The following is a 25,373-nucleotide window of genomic DNA, read 5'->3' on the forward strand; positions in this document are numbered from 1 at the left end:
AAATAACTGAAAAGTCTGAAACCAACGACATAAAATAAGTGAAAAGTCTGAAATCCATTACATAAAAGAACTGAAATGTCTGAAATCAAAGACATAAAATAACTGAAAAGTCTGAAATCCAACACATAAATAACTAGAAAGTATGAAATCCATTACATAAAATTTCTGAAATGTCTGAAATCCACAACATAAAATAACTGAAAAGTCTGAAATCCATTACATAAAATATCTGAAATATCTGAAATCAATTACATAAAATACCTGAAATGTTTGAAATCCAACACATAAATAACTGGAAGTTTTGAAATCAAAGACATAAAATAACTGAAACGTCTGAAATCCATTACATAAAAGAACTGAAATGTCTGAAATCCATTACATAAAATTTCTGAAATGTCTGAAATCCACGACATAAAATAACTGAAAAATATGAAACCCACGACATAAAATAACTGAAAAGTCTGAAATCCATTACATAAAAGAACTGAAATGTCTGAAATCAAAGACATAAAATAACTGAAAAGTCTGAAATCCAACACATAAATAACTGGAAAGTATGAAATCCATTACATAAAATTTCTGAAATGTCTGAAATCCACAACATAAAATAACTGAAAAGTCTGAAATCCATTACATAAAATACCTGAAATGTCTGAAATCCATTACATAAAATACCTGAAATGTCTGAAATTCAACACATAAATAACTGGAAGTTTTGAAATCAAAGACATAAAATAACTGAAATGTCTGAAATCCAACACATAAATAACTGAAAAGTATGAAATCCATTACATAAAATACCTGAAATGTCTGAAATCCAACACATAAATAACTGGAAAGTCTGAAATCCATTACATAAAAGAACTGAAATGTCTTAAATACATAAAATAACTGAAAAGTCTGAAATCGAAGACATAAAATAACTGAAATGTCTGAAATCCAAGACATAAAATCCAATACTACTGACGAAAAGTACAAGACGCTATGGCTGAAGGTGTACTTCAAACAAACCGATATCATCATCGTCGTCTTCCTCACCATCCTCTTGTTCACCCAAGTACCATCAAATAAACAACATATATTAACGTTTGGACATGTTAAGAAGTTAAAAAGTATACATTAGAAGTCAAATCTGTACAAGTTAAAAAGTTCGAAATGCAATCGAAATAACAACTATAAAGTTCGAAATTACAGACAACAAATTCGAACATTTTCCTGGATCCCAAATGACGAACCCAAACTCATTTTTTCAGCAAATCAAACAAATTTCTTACAAAATATCATCGAATTAGGGATCGAAACTTACCCATTTTTCTTCTCTCAAGTTGTTAACTACATAGAAGGCTCAACGAATTTGAGTTTAAAGGAATTAGGGCGTGGGCATCGTCCGTTCCTGCTTAGGCGTTGTGTGCAGCGACGTGAACAAGAAGAGGAAGGAGAGAAATGGTGGCGACGAGGAGGACTGGTTTGCGTCGGCGCTCTGGTTCGGGCTTCGTCGGTTCGTGCTTCATCCTTTCTTGTCGTGCGTGGGTTTGGTCCCGTGGGTTTTGCTCCATGTTTTTGTTTATATTTTCTTGAACTCATTTAACTATTACTGAAGGAAGAAAGAAGAAGGAAGGTGAGGACATTTTTGACTTTTCATAAGCAAAAATGCTTGGTTTTCCTAAGAGTACCAAAACATGGTTTTATTTTCAAATGTGATGTAACAAAATGCTTGATTTATCAAGTTTACTTTAAGTATTAACTTTGGTTTCTCAAAAGTTTCTATTATCGACCATTTGAGTAATCAACCGTTTCGATTTTATTACTCGACGATATATCTCAAAAACGTAGACCACCAAATTGCTGGAACAGGCAGTGGAGTAGCAGCAGCCAGCCGTAGGGTTTATCTCCCGAAAATGGGCGGCGCCACCAACAGGCTCTTCACACTCCTCTCCACCACAACCATCGCCGTCGCTCCGGCAGTCCTCCTCCGCCGCCGCACCATCAGCACCTTCTCCTCTCTCCGTGGCCGCCGCCGCTGCTTCCGACCCCTCGCGTCTCCGTCTCCTCGGCGCCGCCTCCACTCCCGCGCCGCCCACAACGACAGCGGCTTCCAGCCTCCTTTGCCGTCCCATCCATGGCCGGAGTGGTCTCGCCTCCTCGATAACCTCTCCGCCGCCGGCTACTTTGACCGCCGCCTCGACTCTCGCGCCGGGGAAGTGCTCTTCCCGACCGCGTCACCGGACCTCGCCCGCGCTGCCGCCGTCTGCTTGGAATTCGCCAGCGAACGACCCGGTCTCGTCAGGTTTTTTTTTTTGCTTTGGAATGCTTGGTGGCGTTTTTTTTTAGTGAGTCTGAAGTTTTCGTGTATTTTATTTATTGAATTGGTGATCAGGTTGCTTTCCAGTAGAGATGTGGAGATTGTGGTTGGAAATGGGACTGCCTTGTATTTTGGAAACTCCTACGAGACCAATGTGAGTGTCTGTTAGGGGATCAGAATTTCCAAGCTTTTTAAAGTACAATTACGGTGTGAGTGTGTGATGAAATTTCTGTTCGCTCTTGCTCTCTGAACTTCTCTTGGAAAATAAACTTAAAAAAGGAAAGAAAAAAAGCAGGTTGGTATATAATCTCGTAAACAACTGATTCTTCTAATTTCAGTTGTAGTCAGTCTGGTTTGCAGATATGATGATCAGAAACGGGGTTTGTTTTAGAGGTGTCCAGGTTTTGATGTTCAAATTGAAATGATACAGCATAATTTCTAACTGCAATTTACTCCAATCGCAGGCACTTGACATGAGTAACGTGAGCACAGTTGATCTGATGAACTTCATATTGCGTTTTGTGAGCAGCCTCAGATCTCCATCAGAAAGTGGTCACATCCACAATAGAGAACTCATTGAATCTTCAGTGCGGAAGTTGTTACTCGAAATGGCCAAGCTTTGTTATGCTGTCCCCGATACCAGTTCTTTTGGATCGGCGCATGACAAGTTTTCTGGTGGAAATGGAGATCCCATGAGACCTGTAGGATCAAAGATTGAAATGAAAAGAGGCGACTGGATTTGTACCAGGTATAACACATTGCATAGTAGACTATGATTATATCAGTACTTATCAGGACATAGATCATTGACATACATGTTTTCTAAGAATCGTAGTTGAACATGCATTGAGCAGGTGTAGTTTCATGAACTTTGCGAGAAACATGAAATGCCTCGAATGCGAGGAGGCACGGCCAAAGGCTCAGTTAACTGGTGGAGAATGGGAGTGTCCTCAGTAAGAGCTACACTACAGTTTTATTTTTCTTTCCCTTTTCAATCAAGCCTTCATAGTCTGAGGAAATTCAGTCAATTCTTATTTCAGGTGTGCTTTCTACAACTATGGGAGGAATAAGTTATGTTTGAAGTGTGACTGCAAGCGACCCGGGAAAGTCCCGATAAGTGCCACCGGGTTGGGCACTGGTTATGAGACTGGAAGCAATTTGAATAGGGCTGAAACTGACAGCAGGTTTGCGGATAATGAAGCGGTTTCTCAGATGGACGGTGCATCTGACCCTGGTTCTTCCGTAGCAGGCGATGATTTGCCTTTAAGGAAAGGCGTTGATAGATTTGTTGTGAGCACGAGGAAAACTCCGCTGGAGAGGAGGCTCGCCAACACCCAGTATCAAATCGATTCGGGTAATTTTGGCTCTCCTTCAGCTAATTAACCATTTGAATTCTTGGCTATTCAGATTCATATAGGTTCTAGTTTGTTAAATGGCAAAAATTCAGATGCAATTTAGTCACTAGTTACATGATTCATTTGAGGTTTTTATTTTTTTATTTTTTGATTTGTGCATTTTATTTATATATGTATAACATAGCTGATGGGCAACATTCTGATGCAGACTCTCTGCCGACCGCCCAGTCCGGAGGAAAAAACTCAACTTATGTTCCGTTTGTGCCGCTACCTGCTGATATGTTTGCGAAGAAACCAGAGAGTTCAGAGGAAGAGAAAACAAGTAAAGAATCCGCTGGAAGCGGTGAAGTTGGTTTATCGAGTTCAAGACAACTGGCGAGTAATGAAGTCGGAAGTGAAAAATCAGAAGCGATTTCATCGAAGCCGTCGAGCCAGGCTGAGTTCGATACGGGCAACAAAGAACGAGCCGAGAAATCCGACAAATGGTTCGAGAAGGTCACGGAGCTGCATCGCAGCGTCGACCGCGCCAACGCTGGCTCTTCGGACGGAGACTTCCCCGAGATTATGCCGATGCGCAAAGGAGAGAATAGGTTCGTTTTGAGCAAGAAGAAAGACCGCTCGTTGACTTCTCCGGCGTACAAGAGACAGATGGCCATGGAGCAAGCCAGCGGCGCCAAGTTCGTCCCCTTTGTTCCGTTCCCGCCCGACTACTTTTCCAAGAAAGATGACTCGACCCCGAGCCCCGTAACAGAAGAAAAGCTTCCACAAAGGCCCGAGGATCCGAGCAACGACCGCGCTAGGCAGATAGACAATCCCAGCCGGTTTCAGGGCCGGAATCCGGAACCTTCTGCGAATAACTTCTCGGTCCGCAGTGGAGAGATTCCAAACAAGACACATGATGGCCAGAGAGTACGAGAGGGCTGGGCCGGGAAGAGCTTGGAGGGGTCGGCGGTGAAAGAGACGGATCCGTTGGACATGTCGGAGGAAGCAAAGGCGGAGAGGTGGTTCCGACGGGTTGCCCAGATCAAAGACATCTCGGAGCTGAGTCAGATTCCGGACGAGGATTTCCCGTCCATAATGCCGATGCGAAAAGGTGTGAACAGGTTTGTGGTCAGCAAGAGGAAAAGTCCACTCGAAAGGAGATTAGCCTCTCCTCAGTACAGAAGAAATCTTCCCACTGAGAGTTCTGACCCACTGAATAAGGACAGTGAAGAAAGTACCAAAGAGTAATGGAGATTTTTTTATTTCACTTCCCAATTTAGGACATGGTTTTAGGGCCATTATTTATTGATCGTAAATGGTCCCTGAAAAACTGTTTCTTGTAACTTGTACAAAATCATCTTGAGATTTGAATTATTATAATTATAAGTAATTATGAAATTTAATGTAGCAGTTGAACTTAGGCACGATCAATACTTGGTGGAGACTTGTACGGTTTGATTCGCTTTGGAGAGACAACAATAACAATAATGGAGTTTTGATTATTTTGATGTTCTTATTTGAGACCAAGTGTGCAATTTTGCAGTTATTTGATTCTTCTTTACTGATAACTTGAGTTTTCAAGCTCCATGTAACACAACATTTAAAAATCAAGCCGTATTTTGGACTCTTTCAGGAAACCAAGCTTTTGGAATCTTTAATTATCCAAAATATTCTTCATTTTTTTTTTATTATTATTATTTTTTTTTTTTTCGTATCTCCTTCTCTTTCCTTTTCTCCTCTTCCATCCTGCACTTACCACACCAAACCCTAAAGAAATTCTGAAATCCACTTGCTTCAGTCAAACATCACACTGCTTCCCAGAAACCCGTCGTTCGCATTTCTCCGTCGTTTCACTTTGTCTCCGTCTCCACTTGCTCTCAAGTAGAAAAGCTTCTTGGGCCTCTAATTTTCGTTCTTGTTTCAAGTAGAATGTGACAATGATGTTGGGTACTTGAGAGAAGAAAGATGGATAAGTTTTGATCACTTAAGCGTTTTAATTTTATAAGAAAGGAGTTTGTTTTCGGGAAAAATATTTTTGCTGTTAGAAAATCTTCGAAGTTTTGTTATTCATATTCGCAGATTTTAGCATTAATGTAAAACATTTCGAACTTTTAACTTCGAAGTAACTATTATGATGTGAACTTGTCGGAGGAATTCGTCGGAGTTTAAATTTGAGCGGACCGTCCATCGAAAGGTTCGGATATAGACAAAACTTTCATGCTCGAAACTTTCGAATTATGATGGATCGAATGATGCCACGAAGGGTTACGAAATTCCCGTCGATAAATTGGACGAACGCTGTACGAATTTCGAGCACAAAAATTCTTGATAAGTTCTAGACTAAGAGAACCTCTCTAAACACACAAACACACTCTTTTCACATATCTTCCAAAATTCCCATATACTTGAGCTTAAAAGCCTATATATATAGTCATTCTATCAAGTTGTGGCTCAAGTGCATCTCCGACCTAACATCAACATGCTCTATAACTATTATGTTCCTCCTCCGACTAGGTATAACGCGCAATTTTCATTTTTGAAATTAGATCAAATCGGATAACATGGGTTCAAAACACCGGACCAAATTGTAAATGATTTTAGACCGGACTGCAAAATTTACAAAAATGTAATTTTTTTTTCCTTCAGTTTTTTACTCCCCCTAGTGTATATAAAGATGCAAATTCGGTTAAATAAATATTTTTGATTTATTTTTTAACCTAAATTAATCGTTTAAGGGTTAATTTTAACCGATTAGTTTTCGATTAACCTAGGTTAACCTTGATTATAAGACTTATTAAATAAAAAATAATACAATATATTATTTTTCAAATTAAATTAATTAATTTTACTTTAGTTATAACTAATAATATATGTTAAAAAAATTTAATTTAATTAAACCGAAATTTATTAAAATTTATATACGAATTTATAATAATTTTTTTAAAATTAATTATATCAATTTAGTAATTAATTTATTATAATGAAATTAAAGGTATTAATTTCTTAAATAAACGTAAATATTAAGTAAAATATATTAAAATAATTTGGTTAATTTCGATTAATTTAATTAAAAATTTGGTTAAATGATTAATTATTAACCAAATTTTCGGTTAATAGTTAATCTAAATTAATTGAATTTTCATCTTTGAAGTGTGTATGACCTCTATAATATAATTCACCTCACTTTCCCAATACAATATTAAGAATGTGAAATTTGTTGTTACTAGCCCATTTTACACTTCTTATTAGGGGAATAGCCTAAGTTTCATTTAATTAAGGAAATAACCTATTTTTTCTTGAGATTTGTAAGTAATTAGGCCACTTTAAACATGTGATTTTGGATCTAACCTATGTTTGACAATTTTTAGGGATATAGCCAAATGGCTTATGTGGCAATAATTAAGTTCTGATTTGCCCTTATTTATTAACAAATTCGTCACTTTCTCTCTCCTCTTTTTTTTCAAATAATTTTTTTTTTTTTGCATAAAAAATTCACATCTTTCTCATACGAACTCGAAATTGAATGATTTCAGATCCTACAAATTTGTGGCGTCGAGATCTTCAAAAATAAACCCATTGTGTTTGATGAAAAATTATATTTATGACAATAATTTCAAAAAATTTCATTTATTTCCATATTTAAGGTAGTAATGTGATTTTTCTACATCTATGGTATTAAACATGATTTTTCATCAAACACAATGGATCTATTTTTGAAGATCTCGGCGTCACGAATCTGTAGGATTTAGAATCACTCAATTTCGAGTTCATATGAGATAGATATGTTTTTTTGAAGTTTTTATGTAAAAAAAGTGTAAGAAAAAAGTATGAAGAGAAAATTACGAATTTGTTAATAAATAAGGGCAAATTAGACCTTAATTATTGCCACATAAACATGTTGGCTATTTCCCTAAAAGTTGTGAAACATAGGTAAAAAACAAATTTCATAGTTTCATTTTGGCTATTTTGCTACACTATCCTATTTTCTTAGCAGACAATTGTACCATTCACGAATCAGTTAATTAATTAACAGAATGAATTGAGTTAGGTTAATTAATAACTGAATGTTTGGATTGAAAATTCACAAAAAATTTACAAAAATCAGAATTTAAGTCGATTCCTATTCAAAGCATTCAATTAATTAACCTAATTCTTAATTCAGTCAGTTAGTAAATTAACTTTACTAAAAAAAAAAAAATCAGAACCTAAGCTACTTCTTAATTCAACCAGTCAGTTAATTAATTAACCTAACTCAATTCAGTTAGTTAATTAATTAAATGATTCGCGAATCAACACTGAATCAACAAAATAGCTTAACAATTCGAGACTGAGATGTATCTTCACTTCGTCCTTGTTGCTCTTCTTCCTCAGTCAAAGCTTGGTGAAGGAGGGAGCTCGGAATCGGCGGCGTCGGAGGCCGGTCAGGTCGTGCAGAGGAGCTTACCGGAACTCGCGCTGGGCTCGCGTCGGAGGCGCGCGTCGGGTGACGATCAACAATGAAATTTACCTATTGGAACTGAAGAACAAAAGTTCGGTCAGAAATTTGCGTCGATGACGAAGTTGAATGCGGAGTCGGCTTCGGGCGGTGACGATGGCGACGAACAACGATGAGCGGCGTCGATGCGACGGTGTGGATCGGTCTGAACAATTTTAAGGTTTCCGTTCGAGTCTGAGCGATTTTGAAATCAGAGTGTTTAAGTGTGTTTTTTAAGTTTATATACGAGGGTAATATCGAAAGTTTGGTGCCAAATTAGATGGCTTGAGCTATTTGTTTAATTTTACCGAAATTGGGCTATTCCTCAAAACAAGTTTGGCTTTTGGGCTAGTGGGCTAACTCTCCCATTAAGAATTTGATTGGAAGATAAACCTTCAAGCCACCTCGGACGCATTCAATTCCATTATGCACAATTCAAGACAAGACAAGCCAACTCTCCAACTTTAACTGAATGTTAACTAGTTAGATCCTAACAAAAACCTATGTCTAAATTTCAAATTTTTTTTAGAATTAATGACATTTTTAGTCCCTGGACTATGTCGTGTGTAACAACTTGGTCCTTCGGCGAAAAAAGCTGTAGCATCGATACCCGGTGAATGTGAGAAAATCACGTTTGATCCTTCTGTCAAATTTATCGTCTATTTAGACAGAACTATGCTGACGTGGCTTGATCGACTAGGGTAATTACCATTTTGCCCATGTTTTAATGGTTTCCTCTTCTTGTAAATCATATTCTCTTTTATATGGTCGTGTAATCCCAAATCGAGAAAATCAAATCCCTTGATAAAACCCTAAAATCTCAAATCGTTTAATTCCATAATCGAGAAGAAATGAACAAATTTCTTCAGAACTGGGCTTGAAGACAACCGCGACAAGCTTGGAGTGTCATGGAATCCTCTCTGTCTTCTTCGTCAAGGAAATCTCGCGTAGAGGTCGATGGGTCGAGTGGGCGGCGACGACCACCGGCGTGTTTCTGCAGCGCTACTGGGGTCGAACGCACGTCGTGGACGACTGAAAACCCGGGTCGAAGATTTTATGGATGCCCCGGGTATAAGGTGAGGTTTTCAATTTAGGGATTTTCAATTTTTTTCTTTATGTGTTTGTGAAATTGCCGACTCTAAATATTTTGAAAATTACCAGCATAAAACAGAGCCAGGCTGTGGATTTCATGAATGACTAGACCCTCCAATGTGCGCAAGATCAACAACGATTATTCCCGGACTGTTGAAGAGAATTAATGCATTTGAGAGGACGAAGTCGGACTTGGTAACAGAAGAATTTCACGACCACCAAAGCTGTGCAGTGAAAGAAAGAATTTTAGAATCGAAAGATCTAAAACAGATTAAGATGTTGGCCATGGTTATATTACTGTTTGTGGTTGTACTTTTGTTCAAGTAAATTGTGATGCAGGTTTTGTGATGTAAGTTGTTTTGTAACTGATAATGAAAGTGTAATGTTGTCTGGTATTCTGGATTCAAATGCTCAAGTAATGTCAGTTGGTTTATTTCTCAGTTTTAGTAAGTGATATTTCCAGTTGATTTAAGCTATTAATTCTTGATACATATTCTTGGAAAAAATGATCGTTAAATCAACAGAAAAAATAATCAACAGACAAAATAAGCTATCAAACAACATAATTTAGAGTCAATAAGATGTCAATCTGTTTTAATCATTCATATACCAACCAAGTACATAAACCAGTCATAAACCAAAAGTAGAATCTGTTTTAACCAAGTACATAAACCATTCATAAACATCAGTTCATCAAAAGAAACCAAAAGAAACCTTAATACAGACATAAACAATCTGCAACCCAAAAAATCTCGGCCTCATGAGATACTTGTTTTGAATAAACCATCTACTTGAATAAACCTCGCGGCCTCATGAGATCCTGTCTTACGTTGTGACTCCTAAATCTCGGGCTTCTCTGTACAATAAAAAGACACATGGAATGAGAACAAAAAAAAAATTAAGAATATCAAAATTCATTAGTACCCTCACCCTTAATGGCTGTGTAGCTTGACTCAAAGGCGGTGACGGTCGTGGTGGCTGTGTAGCTTGGGAAGGCTGTGATGGCGGTGGCTGAGGTTGAGAAGGCTGTGATGGCGGTGGCTGAGGTTGAGAAAGCTGTGATGATGGTGGTTGTGATGCTCTTCCATGCCTCTGTGAAATTGATTACAGAAATTTACATAGTCAATACTAAATCAATACTAAATCATAATGAATTCAAGTATAATAGCCATTACAGAAATTGATGTACCCTTGATTCTTCTTCTCGCCTGAAACATGTTTTCACATTATGGCCCTCTTTCCCACATTTTGAGCACCGTGACATGATATATTTTCTTGTCATCTTTGTACCTCGCTTTGGAACTACCTCGTCATGAGAGATTCACCTAAGCTTCTTTGGTCTTCCGGGTTTGGCTCGGTCCGGTGGCATGGACATAGGGGTCTTTCTTGTTCGTGGCCATTGTTCTAGGGGATTAATAGGACATATCCCTTGAACATATGTTTGTTCATAACAAGGCTTCTTGTACCACATTGACACATATTTCAAAGGATCATCGTGTTTGTGCCAAATGCAGCTTATAGCATGAGCACACGGTATTCCTACAAAAAATAAGTGTTAATCATGTGTTGAACCAAGTCATGAATATGAGTAAGACATATGAGTAAATTAATACCTAAAAGATTCCTTCTGTTACATGGCATGAGTGGTGTGCTAAATTCACTGCGTACATTGAGCCGTACATGTTCGAGACTTGGTAATCGGATCCTCCGGCCCAATATGGTATGTTCTGTGCACTAAGGACCTTATTGTTCTCCAATATCTTGTAAATCCGAGGCCCGATTTCTCCATTCCACTTATCTCCAGCCAATCTCTGTTTGGTGAACCTTTGGAGTAGATGCATCCGAATCCGCTCCAACATCGACAAAATTGGTTTCTGTCGAGCCATTAGCACTGATCTAGTCCCATTGAAACTCTCACACAGATTATTGAGTAAGATGTCGCACTTTGGTCCTGGCCGGAAATGGCTCATTGCCCAATGTTGAGGGCGTTTTTCAATGAGCCAATTGTAAGCACTCTCATCTTCGGCCTTGATTAACTCTAACTCAGCCTCAAAGCGTGAAGTTGAGTACGCCATAGCAGCGGCCATCATCTTGGTCTTCATAAACTGGCCTTTAAAAACCTGTCATTATAATGTGGCATATGTTTCAGTATTCAAAGAAAATATCACAACAAGTACAAGACAACCATGACTCAAAAATAATGTGGCTTTAAAAACCTGTCATTATAATGTGGCATATGTTTCAGTATTCAAAGAAAATATCACAACAAGTACAAGACAACCATGACTCAAAAATAATGTGGCTTTAAAAACCTGTCATAAAACAGATTGAATACAAAAAATGAGAAAATACACGTCTATAAACAGAATTCAAACACATCAAAAAATAAACTCATTTACCTTAGTGAAATTTCCCTGAAGATGGCAGGCACAGTGTCGATGCTCACCTTGAACCGATCCCACTTCCCATAGGTCATTCAACGCTTCTTGCAATCCCTTTTGTTTATCCGATATGAAAGTCCAATGGTGTCCGTTGTCGATCTTCACGTCCTCTTTTAAAAAGTTTAAAAACCAACTCCAAGTAGCTCTTCCTTCTGATTCAACAACTGCGTACGCGATAGGGAACATTGAATTGTTCGCATCAATACCTATTGCTGAGAGTAACTGACCGGTGTGGTGACCTTTGATATGGCAGCCATCGACACCGATCACAGGTCGGCAATGTGCGAATCCTAACTTGCAAGCTTGAAAGCAAATGTACATCCTTTTAAACACCGGCTTACCATCAGGACCAGATTCTGCTTCAATTTCAACAGTGGATCCCGGGTTTGACCGCTTCAACTCCGCTGTGTAGTCCCACAATGCCGCGTACTGCTCTTTATTACAGCCTTCAATGGCCTTTGTCGCAAGCCTTTTTGCTCTATACGCCTTCACCTTGTTACATTCAAGGACATAATCCTTTTGAACCCGATTCATGAAGTCCGGGGCGGACCATGATTCACTGTCTTTGAAAGATTGCATATACTTCTTCGCAAGCCATGCCGAGGTAGCAAATCTGTTTTTGTTGTGTTCAGCGATGTATGTTTTAATGATGAAAACACCATTCCTAGTCCCCAGGTTTGATGCGTAACAAACCCATTTGCAGCCTTTGTCATGACACTCAACACGTACCCGTCTGCTGTCATTTTTTTTTAAATAAATGTCCTTACCCTGGCGGATAGCGTATTCTTTCACTGCCTCCTTGAAGACTTTCGAGCTATTGAAGGACAATCCTAATTTCAGGGTCACATTACCCATATCACCTTCCTCTCTAAACTCTTGAAATCGTGGCAGTTTCCTCTTCGGGTTTCGCTTGTTCCAGAACTTGTCATCTTCTTTTTCACACTCTTCTTCTGAATCTGTGTCGAACCCTCCAAAGTCAGCGTCAATATCGTCTTCACTCTCACTGTCCGGATCAAAATCCTCATCGAGAATACGCTTTCCTTTGTCCCGTAGTCCAGCAAGCCCAAGATCCACTGCTGCTCCATCAACTTGAATGTCCTCCTCGCTCAACTCGAACCCGAACTCAGCCTCACCGGGTTGTTTTGTAGCTTCTTCATCTGTGTCTATACCGCTCATCTCATCATCATTAACCTCATTGTTAGCGTCAACCTCAAGTGTTGGCTGTTCTTCTTCCACGGCAGGTATTAGCTCATCACCGGCACGTAATAGCTCCTCATTCTCAGTCATGTCAAGTGGGTGAGAACAGAACAAGTGTACCTCCCACTGTGTCTTCAATATCTCAGCCATATCTTCAATCAAGCACTCATCATTTTCAACAAAATTCATCCAATCGCTCGTACTTGACTTCAAGAAATATGTTGGAGCAGATGAGTAACCCAGGTCATTCAAAATCCCATTTAATTCAAAGATAGACATCTTGTCTAAATCTGTGAATTCTTGAGGACTTATGCCACCTCCAACGTATCAGGTTCCATCAGTATCAAATACCATTGACCCACCATGGTGGACTTGTAACTTAAAGCTGTTGACCAACGCCTCTGTCAATATACAAAACAATCAGAGGACAAAAATCAGTCCATTACTTGACAAAAATAAACAAGAATATTCAATAAACAAATAATATGCATCAGGGGACAATAAAACACCAGTGGTCCCATACAAAACAAAGAAGGTATAAACAAACAAGTGGTCCCAGAAAATAACCGACCAAAAACAAGTTATTCGCGTGGTCCCAGTTATCCCCAAATAATATCCGACCATAAACAACTTATTCGCGTGGTCCCAGACAAATCCCGACCAAGAAATATGGCTAAACCCCATTCCAACGACAAAAAAAAAAGTGGTCCCCGTTGTATCCAAAAATCATTTTCATGTTTCTAAAACTAACCAAAAACTTTTGAGAATTCATTCTCACCGTAACACCCCGACTGCACTGGGGTTGTATTTCGACTCGACGATGCTCCTCCATTAAATGCCACAGCCGGCATCTTCGTCGCCGGCGACTTCGTCTTCGCCATTAGGATTTTCACAGCCGCCAATTAAGATTTTAATTGCCGTTCAATTTCTTTGTCGTTCAATTTGAATATTTTGGGAAAAATGTATCTTCCATTTAATCGCTTGAAATATAAAATTACTTAACTACCCTAGTCGATCAAGCCACGTCAGCATAGTTCTGTCTAAATAGACGATAAATTTGACAGAATGATCAAACGTGATTTTCTCACATTCATCAGGTATCGATGCTACAACTTTTTTCGCCGAAGGACCAAGTTGTTACACACGACATAGTCCAGAGACTAAAAATGTCATTAATTCTATTTTTAAGGCTTTGTCTAATTTTCATTATCTTGTACATTTTTCTATTTTCGAACAAACAAAAATCCAGGAAATCAAACATGCTTGAAACTTCAATTCCATGAGTTAAAAAAAAATACATATTATTACAATTTTTATTTAAAAGAAATGGATTGAACTTTGAAGTACCTCAATAGTTTGCCTAATTAAAATTAGACTTTAATTATTCGAATATTTATAATATGGTCATCGCTCTCTCATATTTAGTTAGATGATTGAAGAGCAATTAGGTCAACGTGCTAATAAATTATTCTTCTGTTAAAAAATAGTTAAAATTTTATTTTATTTTAAAAAATAGTTCACCGATCCGCAGTAAATTAAATTGAGTAAAGAATTAATTAAATCAACTCTTTTGTTGATTTAATTTATTGCGAGTTGATCTGCTATTTTTTTTTAATAAAATGAAACTTGGGTTAAATTATTAAAATGAGTAAATAAAATGATTAGTTGCAACAAATTCATGGATAATTAAGTAGCTCATACATGTTTTTAGATTGAATTATTTTTTAGATTGTTAGATAATTAAATTAGAATATGAACAAATCTAAATAAGTAGTATAAACATATTTAATATACTCTGATATATTTTTCTTTAATTATCATCCCTAATAAATTATAAACGTCACTTATAAACGTTTAATATTATTAAATTATTTTTAATTTTAAATAGTTAAATTTTAACAATAAACTCAAACAACTTGAAAAGTAGTAGTAAATATTCAATTAGTAGTTTTAAATATTTTAATCATATAAATATAAATCTCTAATAATTATTAAATTTATAAATATTTTGAAAATAAAAAATAGTTATTTACAACTTAAAACTAATATTAATAATTTACTATTTTTATTCATAAATAAATTTAGATAAGTTGTTTAAAAATAGTTGATAGTTTCTAACTTACAAGATAGACTACATACTATTAATTTACGTTGCATTTGAGGTTTTCAAGTAAATAAAATACATTGTCTAAATGTTTTTATCCCTATTACTAATATTACATATATGATTTTTGTTTATATATTTATTTACATATAATATTACAATTTACAAGTATGGATCTATTATTTTGCTTGTTCCTAACTTCCTATCACTAACTTTTTTTTTCTTTTCTTTTCTTTTTCCCAATAATCCTATCACTAAATTATAAGTATCATTTATACGCTGCTCATAATACTAGCAATATATTTGAGCAATATTTTTGAAGCGATAAACATAAATTATAATGTGTACAGAATAAATTATCATTTTCCCTCCTCGAATCCTCTTCACAGAAAATAAAAAGTTCCTCTGCGACTCTCTCTCTCTCCTCTGTTTAGGGATGATCTGAAGCCTCTGAATATTCTCTCTCTCTCTCTCATAGAATGGACATTGATCGCTCCGAAGTTCTCTCGGATTCCAATTCTACTTCACGGTCCGACTCTGACAATCAACAGCAACTCTACTTAGTTCCTTTCAGGTTCTCTCTCTCTCTGTCTCTATCTCTCTCTCTCTCAGACACACACACATGCGCTACTACTTGTGTTATTATAGATTTAAGAGAAGTTGTTTTTTACCCGGCTCTAGCAAAATAGCGGACAATCGGGAGTGAAATCTGAAACCAAAAACCCGTGTCGATGATTCTTGTTTGTTTGGAAGCCGAGAAATTACAGTGGGAGAGAAAGTTAGATTTGTGTGCACACAGATGCGAGATTTTAGTTATTCAACTCCGAGATTCTTTTACCTAAATCTATCGAAGGAACTGTAGTTACATCTCCGGTTCATTTCGATTAATGTTGTGTTCCTTTGTTCCTGTTTCAGGTGGTGGAAAGATGCCCAAGATTCGGTGGTGGGGGTTTCAGAGGGTGCGCGGGCAGAGGCGATCGTGTACGCCTCGTCCCCGGCTTCTCAGTATGTGGGTCCCATGAAGATCATCAACACGATTTTCAATTCGGATCTTGCCTTCAATCTAAGGAGAGAGGAGGATTATGCCTCCGTCCCGAGCGGCGGAGAAGTGGGTGTCTCTGGCAGGGACGTTGCATTGGTCTCGGGGGATATGTGGGTCCAGGCACTCAAATGGTCAGTGTTCTAGTCTTAAGCTTTTCTGATATGCTTTTTTGCTTGCCAATATGATATATCATATTTCAATTAACTATTTGTATCACTTTGAAACGATTTCTGCTCTATGAGATGATTATTAGCTTTTGGTGTACTTTGGGAAGTAGTCGGAGCAAGTTAGAAGTAATCAAGTCAGAAAGAATATCAGGGCTCCTCTGAATTTAGCGAATAATTGATTCAAATTTGATTTTGGGATTGATCAGACAATGAATTAGATCAGGAGGCTCTAAATTAATACCAATGGTATTGTTGTCCTCAGACTCGCTCCTCTAATTTATATCTGGTATTAGTCCGAATTTGAGGAGTGAGCATCAGGTTACATAAAACAATGTTGGCCAATTCCATCATCTTTAGAGTTCGGGAACATTTTATTGGATAGTTGAATCCATCGTGAAGACTTAGGCTTTCTTAGTTATCAGTTAGTCATGGTGAATTATTTTGACACTCAATGAATTAAACATCTAAACTCCGTAGATATGATTAGCATCCATAGATGCAGCTCATGACATCTTACATAACCTTCTGCATTGTTTCGATCCATTTAGTATCTAAGGCGGCTTGGTTTTATCCATATAGGCATAGTGATGCAAAATTGTCAGCAAGGGAAGGTAAGAGCTTTTCAGCTGCAGAAGATGATATGGCAGATGTCTATCCTTTACAACTCCGGTTGTTGGTTTTGCATGAATCTAATTCGCTGGGGATAAGGATCAGCAAAAAGGTCAGTTTGCGAATTAAATGTCTATTTAACTTCCATAAGTGTGTCCATAACCAGCGGTTTAAGTTGGTTTTTTGGTCGTTGACCTTCCGTCCCTTGATTCGGTTCGGCTGGCATGTTGGTTTTGCGTGTGGTCAGACCTTTCTTAGATCTTCCGTCCCTTGGTTCAGTTTGGCTGGCGTGCTTGATTTGCGTGTGGTCAGACCTTTCATAGGGCTCGGTTTATGTTTTCAACGGGATTGTAAAATGGATTTTTAAATGGCTTTTGCCATTTTTGATATATAATGCATAAGTTTCTTGAAAAAAAAAGGTTAAGAACAACTTTCAAGTTCTGAAATGTAGTTTGTGCTGATAATAGTTTCTGCCTGCTTGAATGTTTTTTTTTTCCAGTTAGGCCGACTTTCAGTTTTTTATTTTATGTTTACCCCCTACAGAAATGAACTATTATAAATATCTCATAGTCAAAGAAAACAATATAAGTGCTAATTAGGTTCATTTTTCTCCAATCACGGAAGATCATAGATTAAGGGTTTCATAAGATTTGACGAGTTGCCGTTCTTTCTATGTGTCCCCAATCATGGAATACCATTGATCAAGTGGGATGGTTCTAGAAGAAATTTATTAAAGCTCATTTTAAATCTCGATGTCAATGAAAATGAAGCGTCCATTTATTAAGACCTTCTAGTCGTGTATTAAAAACGATGATCATTCTGCTACCAACGTTTTTTAGGGTGAATGATCCATGTGCTAATTTTTCTTTAATACCTGGGTTTATCAAATTTACCTCGTGTAATTTCTTTCATTTGTTTACTATTAGGATAACTCACCTGAGTTCTTCAAAAGAGCCAGCAAGATCTTCAGTGTGGACTCCGAACTGGTAAGTTAGCTTGAAAATGTCCTTGTATGGAGCAATTTGAGGAGTTTTGACTTAAATTCTGTTGCAGTTACACATCTGGGACTTTTCTGGACAAACAAATCTACTTTTGCTAAATGAATCAGCAAAGTATGCGAGAGATTTTCAGCGGCAGTCAGATGAGGTAATTGCGGATTGATTGATTTATCAGGATGCTTTAGATTAACACTTCTGAAGAAACAGAACCAGCTATTAAGAATAATATGTATATATATATATATATATATATATAATATATGAATCTTGTTAATTTAATAAAAGCTGGTTCATTTTTCGTAACTTGGAAGCTTGTCATTATCAGTATTGTGTAGTTTTTTCAATTTTATAAAGTGTAATGAATGGTTGTAACTTGTAAATTGAAAGCTATAAGCTCTTGATCTTTCTCTCTCTTTTGTGTTACATACAAAATTACTGGAAGAAACGCTTATTGTTATTGGGTTCGGATATACCAAGAATTATATTATTATTTATAAAGTACCTTTATCATTAACAGTTATAACTTGTATAAAACATTACAAGAATTTTCACCAGCCTAGAACACACCATACCAGTTTCTACAATTACATTACATACCAAGTAATGATGTAAGCGATATTAATGGGGTAATGATTCTATTTTTTTTTATCCAAACTACGACTTTTCTAATTTGTCTTACGTTCAAACAGAACTTTATTTATTTAGTTTAGCTATGATTCTTCTATAAATATCATATCGTAGATGATGTTCATGTTGGTTCATTGACTGTTCAATCTTTGGATATGCGCCTTTGATTATTTTCTGCAGATTCTACTTTATTTGCAAGTTTATGGGTTATCAGACTCCATTAGAAACAGAGATGCGAAAAAAGATGAGCTGGAAGTACAGCAATCTAACATGACAAGTTCTTCTCTGGCTACTTCACTAATGATGAATGGGAGTGCTGACAATGCAAGTACTAGCTTCCTCCGCTCCACTTCAGCATTCTGGGGAAGTTCTTGTGAAGCTGGTACTTTGGGATTGACAGGGTTACAAAACCTTGGAAATACTTGTTTTATGAACAGTGCAATACAGTGTTTAGCTCACACACCAAAGCTTGTGGACTATTTCATTGGAGATTATGGAAAAGAAATAAATCTTGAAAATCCACTTGGCATGAAAGTATGTCTTATATCTCTTAGTTGCTTGTTTCTTATGATACGGTGTGTGTGTGTGTTTGTGTGTGTGTGTGTGTATAAGGGAATGGTTAGCAGTACCAAATGGCCGATACCTTTATTTACTCATTCTTTAAATGTCACTTGTCTGCTAGGGGGAAATTGCTGTTGCTTTTGGAGATCTCTTACGGAAGTTATGGGCTCCTGGAGCAAGTGGAGTTGCTCCAAGGGTTTTCAAGTCGAAACTTGCTCAATTCGCGCCTCAGTTTAGTGGCTTTAATCAGCATGATTCCCAGGTCAGTAAAATTTCTTTCCTTACGGATTGCTAGCTCTAATAGTAATTTGCGACATTCATACGACATTTGATTATGGTGATTGCCATAGGAACTGTTGGCGTTTTTGTTGGATGGACTTCATGAAGATCTCAATAGGGTGAAATGCAAACCTTATGTGGAAGTCAAAGATGGAGATGATAGACCAGATGAAGAAGTTGCCGATGAGTATTGGCAGAATCATTTGGCTAGGAATGACTCCATCATTGTAGATGTTTGTCAAGTAAGTTAATTTTAAATAAATGGATGTTTGTGAATAATCCCTTTTTGTTTTCCTTGTCATATCTTCTAATTATTATATTGATGCTATTTGTGCTTGAGAAAGAAAAATTGAGTCAGCATCTATATTTGAGTAGAGACCATACTTTTCGAATTTGCATGGTGTTGGAGATATAAATCTTGCTAACATTTTATCTTCTCGAGTATTTAGATTTTAAATCTTAAATAGACTAAAGTTTACTGATTAAAATAGAATTACATTAAGGGGACTTAGGATTTATTACTATATTTTTACCTAGTAAATTGATATCGGTCGATAGATTATGTCCGGCCGTGACCTGTAAGATAGACACTGTTAAGGTTACCGGAACCCTATCCATAATGAACAGAAATCTTCATCCGCTCTATAAGAAATGCGCTTTTCACCCATACAACTCAGAAGATAGGTAAAATTTGTTATTCATTAATGCTTTCCTGTTTGTGATGATTCCCTGATGATGAGTCAAGATTAAAAACTATATTTAGATACGATATGTTTTCAGTGCAGTCTCTTATTTGCGAGAGCCAACTATGGGCAAACTATTTTAAGGATTGGAGACTATAAATTGGCGAATAGTATGTATCAATTAAGACAGCGAGTTACCTACACCTGAAAGCTCTAGACATTTCTTCTGTGGCTTTAATTTGCTGTAGTTGATATTCCACTTTAGTCTTTCTAACTTTATCAATGAGTTCTGATACAGTTTCTTGCATCTTGCAGGGCCAATATAAATCCACTTTGGTTTGTCCTGTCTGTAAAAAAGTCTCTGTTACATTTGATCCATTCATGTATTTGTCACTTCCATTACCTTCAACAACAATGCGGACTCTGACTTTAACAGTTGTGAGTACGTATGGAAATAGTTTGCCATTACCATATACCATCAATGTGGCAAAGGATGGAAAGTTTCAAGATCTAATTGATGCCCTAAAAATTGCTTGCTCTTTGGAGGATGATGAGATGTTGCTAGTAGCTGAGGTACCTGGCTATGCTTGTTTTGATCTGCATACGTTGCTTTACGTGACTGCTAGTTGATGGATATGTTTGTATCTAAAATCACTTATATATCGTCTGAAAAATATTGATTTATGGTTTTTTTTCCCTTGCTTTCTTTAGATATACAACAATCGCATCTTTCGTTATCTTGAAGAACCGGCTGATTTATTATCTTTGATTAGAGATGAGGACCGGTTGGTTGCCTATCGGTTTAGAAAAGATATGGAGCATGATCCTTTGGTTGTTTTCATGCACCAGAAAATGGAAGAGTAAGTCTTTTGTGATAAACTGCCAATACTTACCTTCTTAACGTAATTGTGATATAAAAATATCTTAACTGATACACGTTAGTTACATAATAAGAGATGTAACAGTTACAAGTTTTAGGAGAATTTTAGCAATCATGTTTTCAGTTTTTGATGTGCAAGACTCTTATCTAATCTATATTGCCAGTCAGGGCATATCTGGAAAATCAACGCATAGCTGGAAAACATTTGGGATTCCTCTCATTGCAAGACTTCCTGATCCTGTTTGTGGATTGGATGTACAAAATCTTTATTTGAAATTGCTTAGTCCATTTGAATTACCTAAAGATGCTATGGAAGATATGGATATTCCGGAAACTACGGCATGTGAAGACACTATGGAGGAAGAGAAAACCGTGAATCCTGATATGGATGGCTCTGACAACTCATGTATTGTAAATGAGATCAGCGCACCTTCAGATCCCAAATTACAGTTTTATGTGGCAGATGAGAAGGGAACAACAAGGGAATCTGAGATAACAATGAACGAGCCTGTGTTGGTCAAGGGGATGTCTAGGAAGTTGAATGTGCTTGTCTGTTGGCCTGAGAAGATTGTAGAAGAGTATGATACTTGTCTTCTTAGCAGATTACCTGAGGTTTTCAAGTCAGTCCTTTTCTCAAAGAGACCTCAAGAATCCGTTTCTCTTTATAAATGCCTTGAAGCATTTTTGAAAGAGGAGCCTCTTGGACCAGATGACATGTGGTTAGTGCTCGAATTTTTTTGTTAAATACTTGATGAGATTTCGTTTTACCCAAAGATATTTGCACTTCAATATCTGCTAGAGTAGTCGAAATATTCTATTAACTGTCATCTTTGTTTCTTCAAAATTCGTAAGTGGTTTTCATGTTTGCTATTGTCAAGTAGAAAATGTCTGGATTCAAGATTATATACTTGAAATTTTGTTAAAGATTCCTTCAGAAGTTATAGTTTAATTCAACCTCTACACGAATAATTTGCCATCATCATGTCACTATCTTGTGTTGGTCTTTTCCAACACATGGCGAGTTTTTAAGCGTCTTTCCTACACCAGCGAAACAACACAGAAATATTACGTAATTCTATAATTTATTTTTATGGTTGATCCTTTTGTCTTACAACAATTTTAAGTATTGTTCTTTCTTATAAAATATTACGTTCTGAAATATCCCCTGTTCTTTTGCTATTATGTTCTAGTTTAGTTTGATGCATGTTTTCTTTAATGTCCATTAGCTACTTTACATATCAAATTTAATACCAAATCTCATGAGATTTAACATAAGAAATCCTGCATTGTTTCCAAATCAGGTGTGCTGAATGTTTGATTGTCGTTATTAATTGTCTCACTTCAAGATTAAATTGGTATATAATAGGTTATATAATGGGTTAGTGAGCTTTGCTCTTCTCTGTACTGCTCTCCCTCGTTTTGGAGTTTTTCCAGTTATTAATAAAAACTACTGTTTCTATTAAAAAAAAATAGGTTATGTCCTGGATGTAAAGCCCATCGTCAAGCGAGTAAGAAGCTAGACCTCTGGAGACTTCCTGAGGTGTTGGTTATTCATTTGAAGCGGTTTTCGTATAGTCGTTTCTCGAAGAACAAGCTAGAGACATATGTCGACTTCCCTGTTGATGATCTTGATCTGTCGGCGTATATTCCACACAAGAATGGCCAAGTATGTAATCGCTATGCACTTTATGCTGTAAGTAACCACTTTGGAAGCATGGGTGGTGGTCACTATACTGCATTTGTCCATGTAAGTACCGTTTCTCACTCTGGTAGTACTTTGTTTTCATACTTCTTTTGAGTGTCTAAGCAAAGTTCTGCGTACGTGATATTTCCTGTATTTAACATATATCGAACCTGCTATAGAAGATTATTTTTATAGAATTTTGTCATGACTTGAATGCACAGTGACTTTTTTTTTCCTTGGAAACAATAACTACTTATATTAATGAAGGCGTGAGCCGATTTACACAAAAAGGTGAGACGAGAAAAGCCTAGCCCCTAGATCCTATGCTAGTCCAACGCGTGAACCCAATAGGGTGAGACAGATTTGAAACACCAAACAAGCATACTGAGGGCCTTTACACAGGGGGAAATAACAATCACCCGCCCTTCAACATAGCCTACAAAACCAGAATTTACAAACCAAAAACAGGCCCTGAATTGTCATCAACTATCCCTCAACATTCTCCTGCTATTTGCTATTTTACTTGATTAGTATCTTCACATGTATTTGTTAATTAGTTGTGGTTTTATTTTGGTGGATAATTTTAGTGATGGCCTGACCTTTGGGTTTACTTACTAAGTTTGTAATCACCTTTGGGATATATGATAAGAATTGTCTTATGGTGTTTTAACTTTGATATCATTACTGCTTGATAGGAGTAGTTTAACATAATTCTCTAGTGCAACAACATATGGGATTCGACAGTGAACATGGGTTGCATTGCAGACCTTAAATGCTCACTGTATTTTTTTTTCTTTAAGGGGAACTTAATATCAAACTTTTCTTTTTAGTTCTCAACGTTGGGTTTAGACATATTTTGACCCAGAAGTGAGTGTGGAATTCTGTGTGATGCAGCACGGGGCGGATCGGTGGTACGATTTCGATGACAGCCTTGTCAATCTCGTCAGTCCGGAGAAGATCAAGTCCCCCGCTGCTTATGTTCTTTTCTACAGAAGAATTGTGGAAGTATGAGTCGAACAAGGTTATTGTAGCCTTGTGTTTCAATTGTGTCACGTCTTCGTGATCATTATTTTTCGATTTTTTAGTCTCAGCGACTGAAGATTCGCCAATGAATAATCATAGCATTCTTTTTGGCTACGGCTGCTGTTTTGATCGGAATTGACAGTTCTCTTCAACATTAGACGGAGGCGCTGAAGATCATTCGACATTAAGAAACCAGTGATGGGATGAGAGAAATAGTGAGGATATTATTTACACATGTAACCATTTGCTATATAGAGAATCTATCAACTAGAGATAGAGGGGAAAGAGGGAGAGAGGTTTTATTTTTTCCTAAATTTTTTAAGTGGGTTGAATTAGCCCATTCAAAAGTGTAATTCTTTAGCTTTAGCATTTTGGTTGGTGGAGGATATTTGATTTGCTTTGATAGGCCATTGAAGTTCATTTTTATATTTTTCGTTTTTCCTTGGTGAGCTTGCATTTTCATCGTTTATCCCATTCTTTTATACTTTTTATAATCTTGAATTTATCAACTTTTTTTTATCCTAGTGAAAGTGACTAGTACTGAGTGAGGTGTGCAATGTACTGAATCCGTGACATATTAAGGTCATGATTTGGGTGTCATACTCGACACTGGTGGTATAATTGTGATTCACATCCAAATGGGACGCAACCAATTTAATTCATATAGATCGTGTGTAAACTTTTATCTATTGATTGTTTTTTCCACTTTGAATCAAAGCGCGGGTGAAAAATCAGACGGACAATACCGTGGTTCAGGCCAAGTGTTAAACTTCAAGTTATCACACACCACTCTCTGATTAACAAAAAGCACAACCAGTAAATGAACGAACAATTTGAAACTAAGGAACAAATTATTGCACACCAGTCTCTTTAAATTGCTTCAAGAGTCGAAATGAAAATCCAAAAAGAATTTATAGGACGTTTTGTCCTCGAAAGCCTTCCAAATTTAAGGTAGAAGAGCTCATCTTTGTTGTACTTTGGAATTCTCAATCACAGTATTATTAACCATCCATTGCTCTCCGTAGACAAACTCCAATGCTACTTCCAAAATGTTGCCATCTTACCGCATCACTAAAAATATTACGTTTTGTTATGTTTCTTTTCCTCATCGGCTATTGAGCCATTTAAAATAAAAATGAACGCTAATTTATCAGTTTTTCGTTTGAATTGCTTTTTTTTACTTCCCGAACAACATTTCAAATGACAAATTCAAATGGCCAGCTTGAATGTCCAATTTATAATGAACAGTTCGAAAATTGTCAGTACAAAATAGTGTGTCAAACAGACCCTAATCGCGAGAAACCTTAAAGTTCCTAACCACAATCCCACTTTTTTTTTTTTTTTGATTTTTTTTTTCTTTTCTTTTCCAAAAACTATGTACTCCCATAATAAGACATTTCATTATTAAGTTAAATAATAAAATGTTACCATAAATTTAAAGTAGACCACATCTATAAATAACTCATATTGTAAAATTACATAATTCAAATGAGGAAAAAGAAAACACATACAATTCAGTGAAACAAAAATCACAATATTTAAATCTTCAAGAGACATTAGTGTTATGATTAGTACACTTGCATCATATGCGTGGTGTACGTGATGATGGAATCATATATCGCCTCATCCTTGTATCTTTGAGCTTCTTTATCTCACAGTGCTAGTGACAGATCTAGAAATTAAACGGGCAAAAAAAAAATGGTGTCAGCAAATGATAAAAAAGAGACAAAACTAAATAACTTAATGAGGATTTTTACGTGTCGTCAAGTAGTAAACGTGCACAAGGCACGATTATCGAGCACATGAGAAATTTGCTCAATTCTCGGCTTAACCAACTAGAAAAGTATTTGAATTATAAAAATCGGAAAAGTGG

General features: G+C 36.7%; 2 protein-coding genes across 2 annotated transcripts; both read left to right on the forward strand.

The window, feature by feature from the left end:
* Positions 1-1,785: 1,785 nt before the first annotated feature.
* On the forward strand, positions 1,786-5,141 carry VAR3 (zinc finger (Ran-binding) family protein). Its single transcript, XM_089601034.1, has 6 exons — positions 1,786-2,287; positions 2,378-2,456; positions 2,767-3,050; positions 3,157-3,255; positions 3,343-3,656; positions 3,866-5,141. Exons 1-6 carry the CDS (start codon positions 1,899-1,901, stop codon positions 4,885-4,887), a joined length of 2,187 nt encoding a protein of 728 aa, XP_089457160.1. The 5' UTR covers positions 1,786-1,898; the 3' UTR covers positions 4,888-5,141.
* Positions 5,142-15,354: 10,213 nt separating this feature from the next.
* UBP8 (ubiquitin-specific protease 8) lies at positions 15,355-23,928 on the forward strand. The gene is made up of 13 exons (XM_089630566.1): positions 15,355-15,521; positions 15,863-16,120; positions 16,736-16,877; positions 17,692-17,751; positions 17,819-17,911; positions 18,571-18,924; positions 19,073-19,213; positions 19,302-19,472; positions 20,229-20,486; positions 20,625-20,773; positions 20,958-21,512; positions 22,267-22,540; positions 23,372-23,928. The coding sequence occupies exons 1-13, from the start codon at positions 15,427-15,429 to the stop codon at positions 23,486-23,488; spliced, it is 2,667 nt and encodes an 888-aa protein (XP_089486692.1). The 5' UTR covers positions 15,355-15,426; the 3' UTR covers positions 23,489-23,928.
* The last annotated feature ends 1,445 nt before the right edge of the window (positions 23,929-25,373 follow it).

The sequence above is a fragment of the Urtica dioica genome, chromosome 11, assembly GCF_054948205.1.
Source record: "Urtica dioica subsp. dioica isolate 48M chromosome 11, U.dioica_male_clone48M_v1_H2, whole genome shotgun sequence".
Classification (NCBI taxonomy): Eukaryota; Viridiplantae; Streptophyta; class Magnoliopsida; order Rosales; family Urticaceae; genus Urtica; species Urtica dioica.

What these genes read in the sequence shown, in the direction of transcription:
- VAR3 (XM_089601034.1), top strand. Translation starts at nt 1,899, where the DNA reads ATGGGCGGCGCCACCAACAGGCTCTTCACACTCCTCTCCACCACAACC. An exon ending in GGCGACTGGATTTGTACCAG is followed by an intron (nt 3,051 to 3,156) that starts GTATAACACATT and finishes TGCATTGAGCAG; the next exon opens with GTGTAGTTTCATGAACTTTG. An exon ending in GGAGAATGGGAGTGTCCTCA is followed by an intron (nt 3,256 to 3,342) that starts GTAAGAGCTACA and finishes TTCTTATTTCAG; the next exon opens with GTGTGCTTTCTACAACTATG.
- UBP8 (XM_089630566.1), top strand. Translation starts at nt 15,427, where the DNA reads ATGGACATTGATCGCTCCGAAGTTCTCTCGGATTCCAATTCTACTTCA. An exon ending in GGATAAGGATCAGCAAAAAG is followed by an intron (nt 16,878 to 17,691) that starts GTCAGTTTGCGA and finishes GTTTACTATTAG; the next exon opens with GATAACTCACCTGAGTTCTT. An exon ending in TCAGTGTGGACTCCGAACTG is followed by an intron (nt 17,752 to 17,818) that starts GTAAGTTAGCTT and finishes ATTCTGTTGCAG; the next exon opens with TTACACATCTGGGACTTTTC.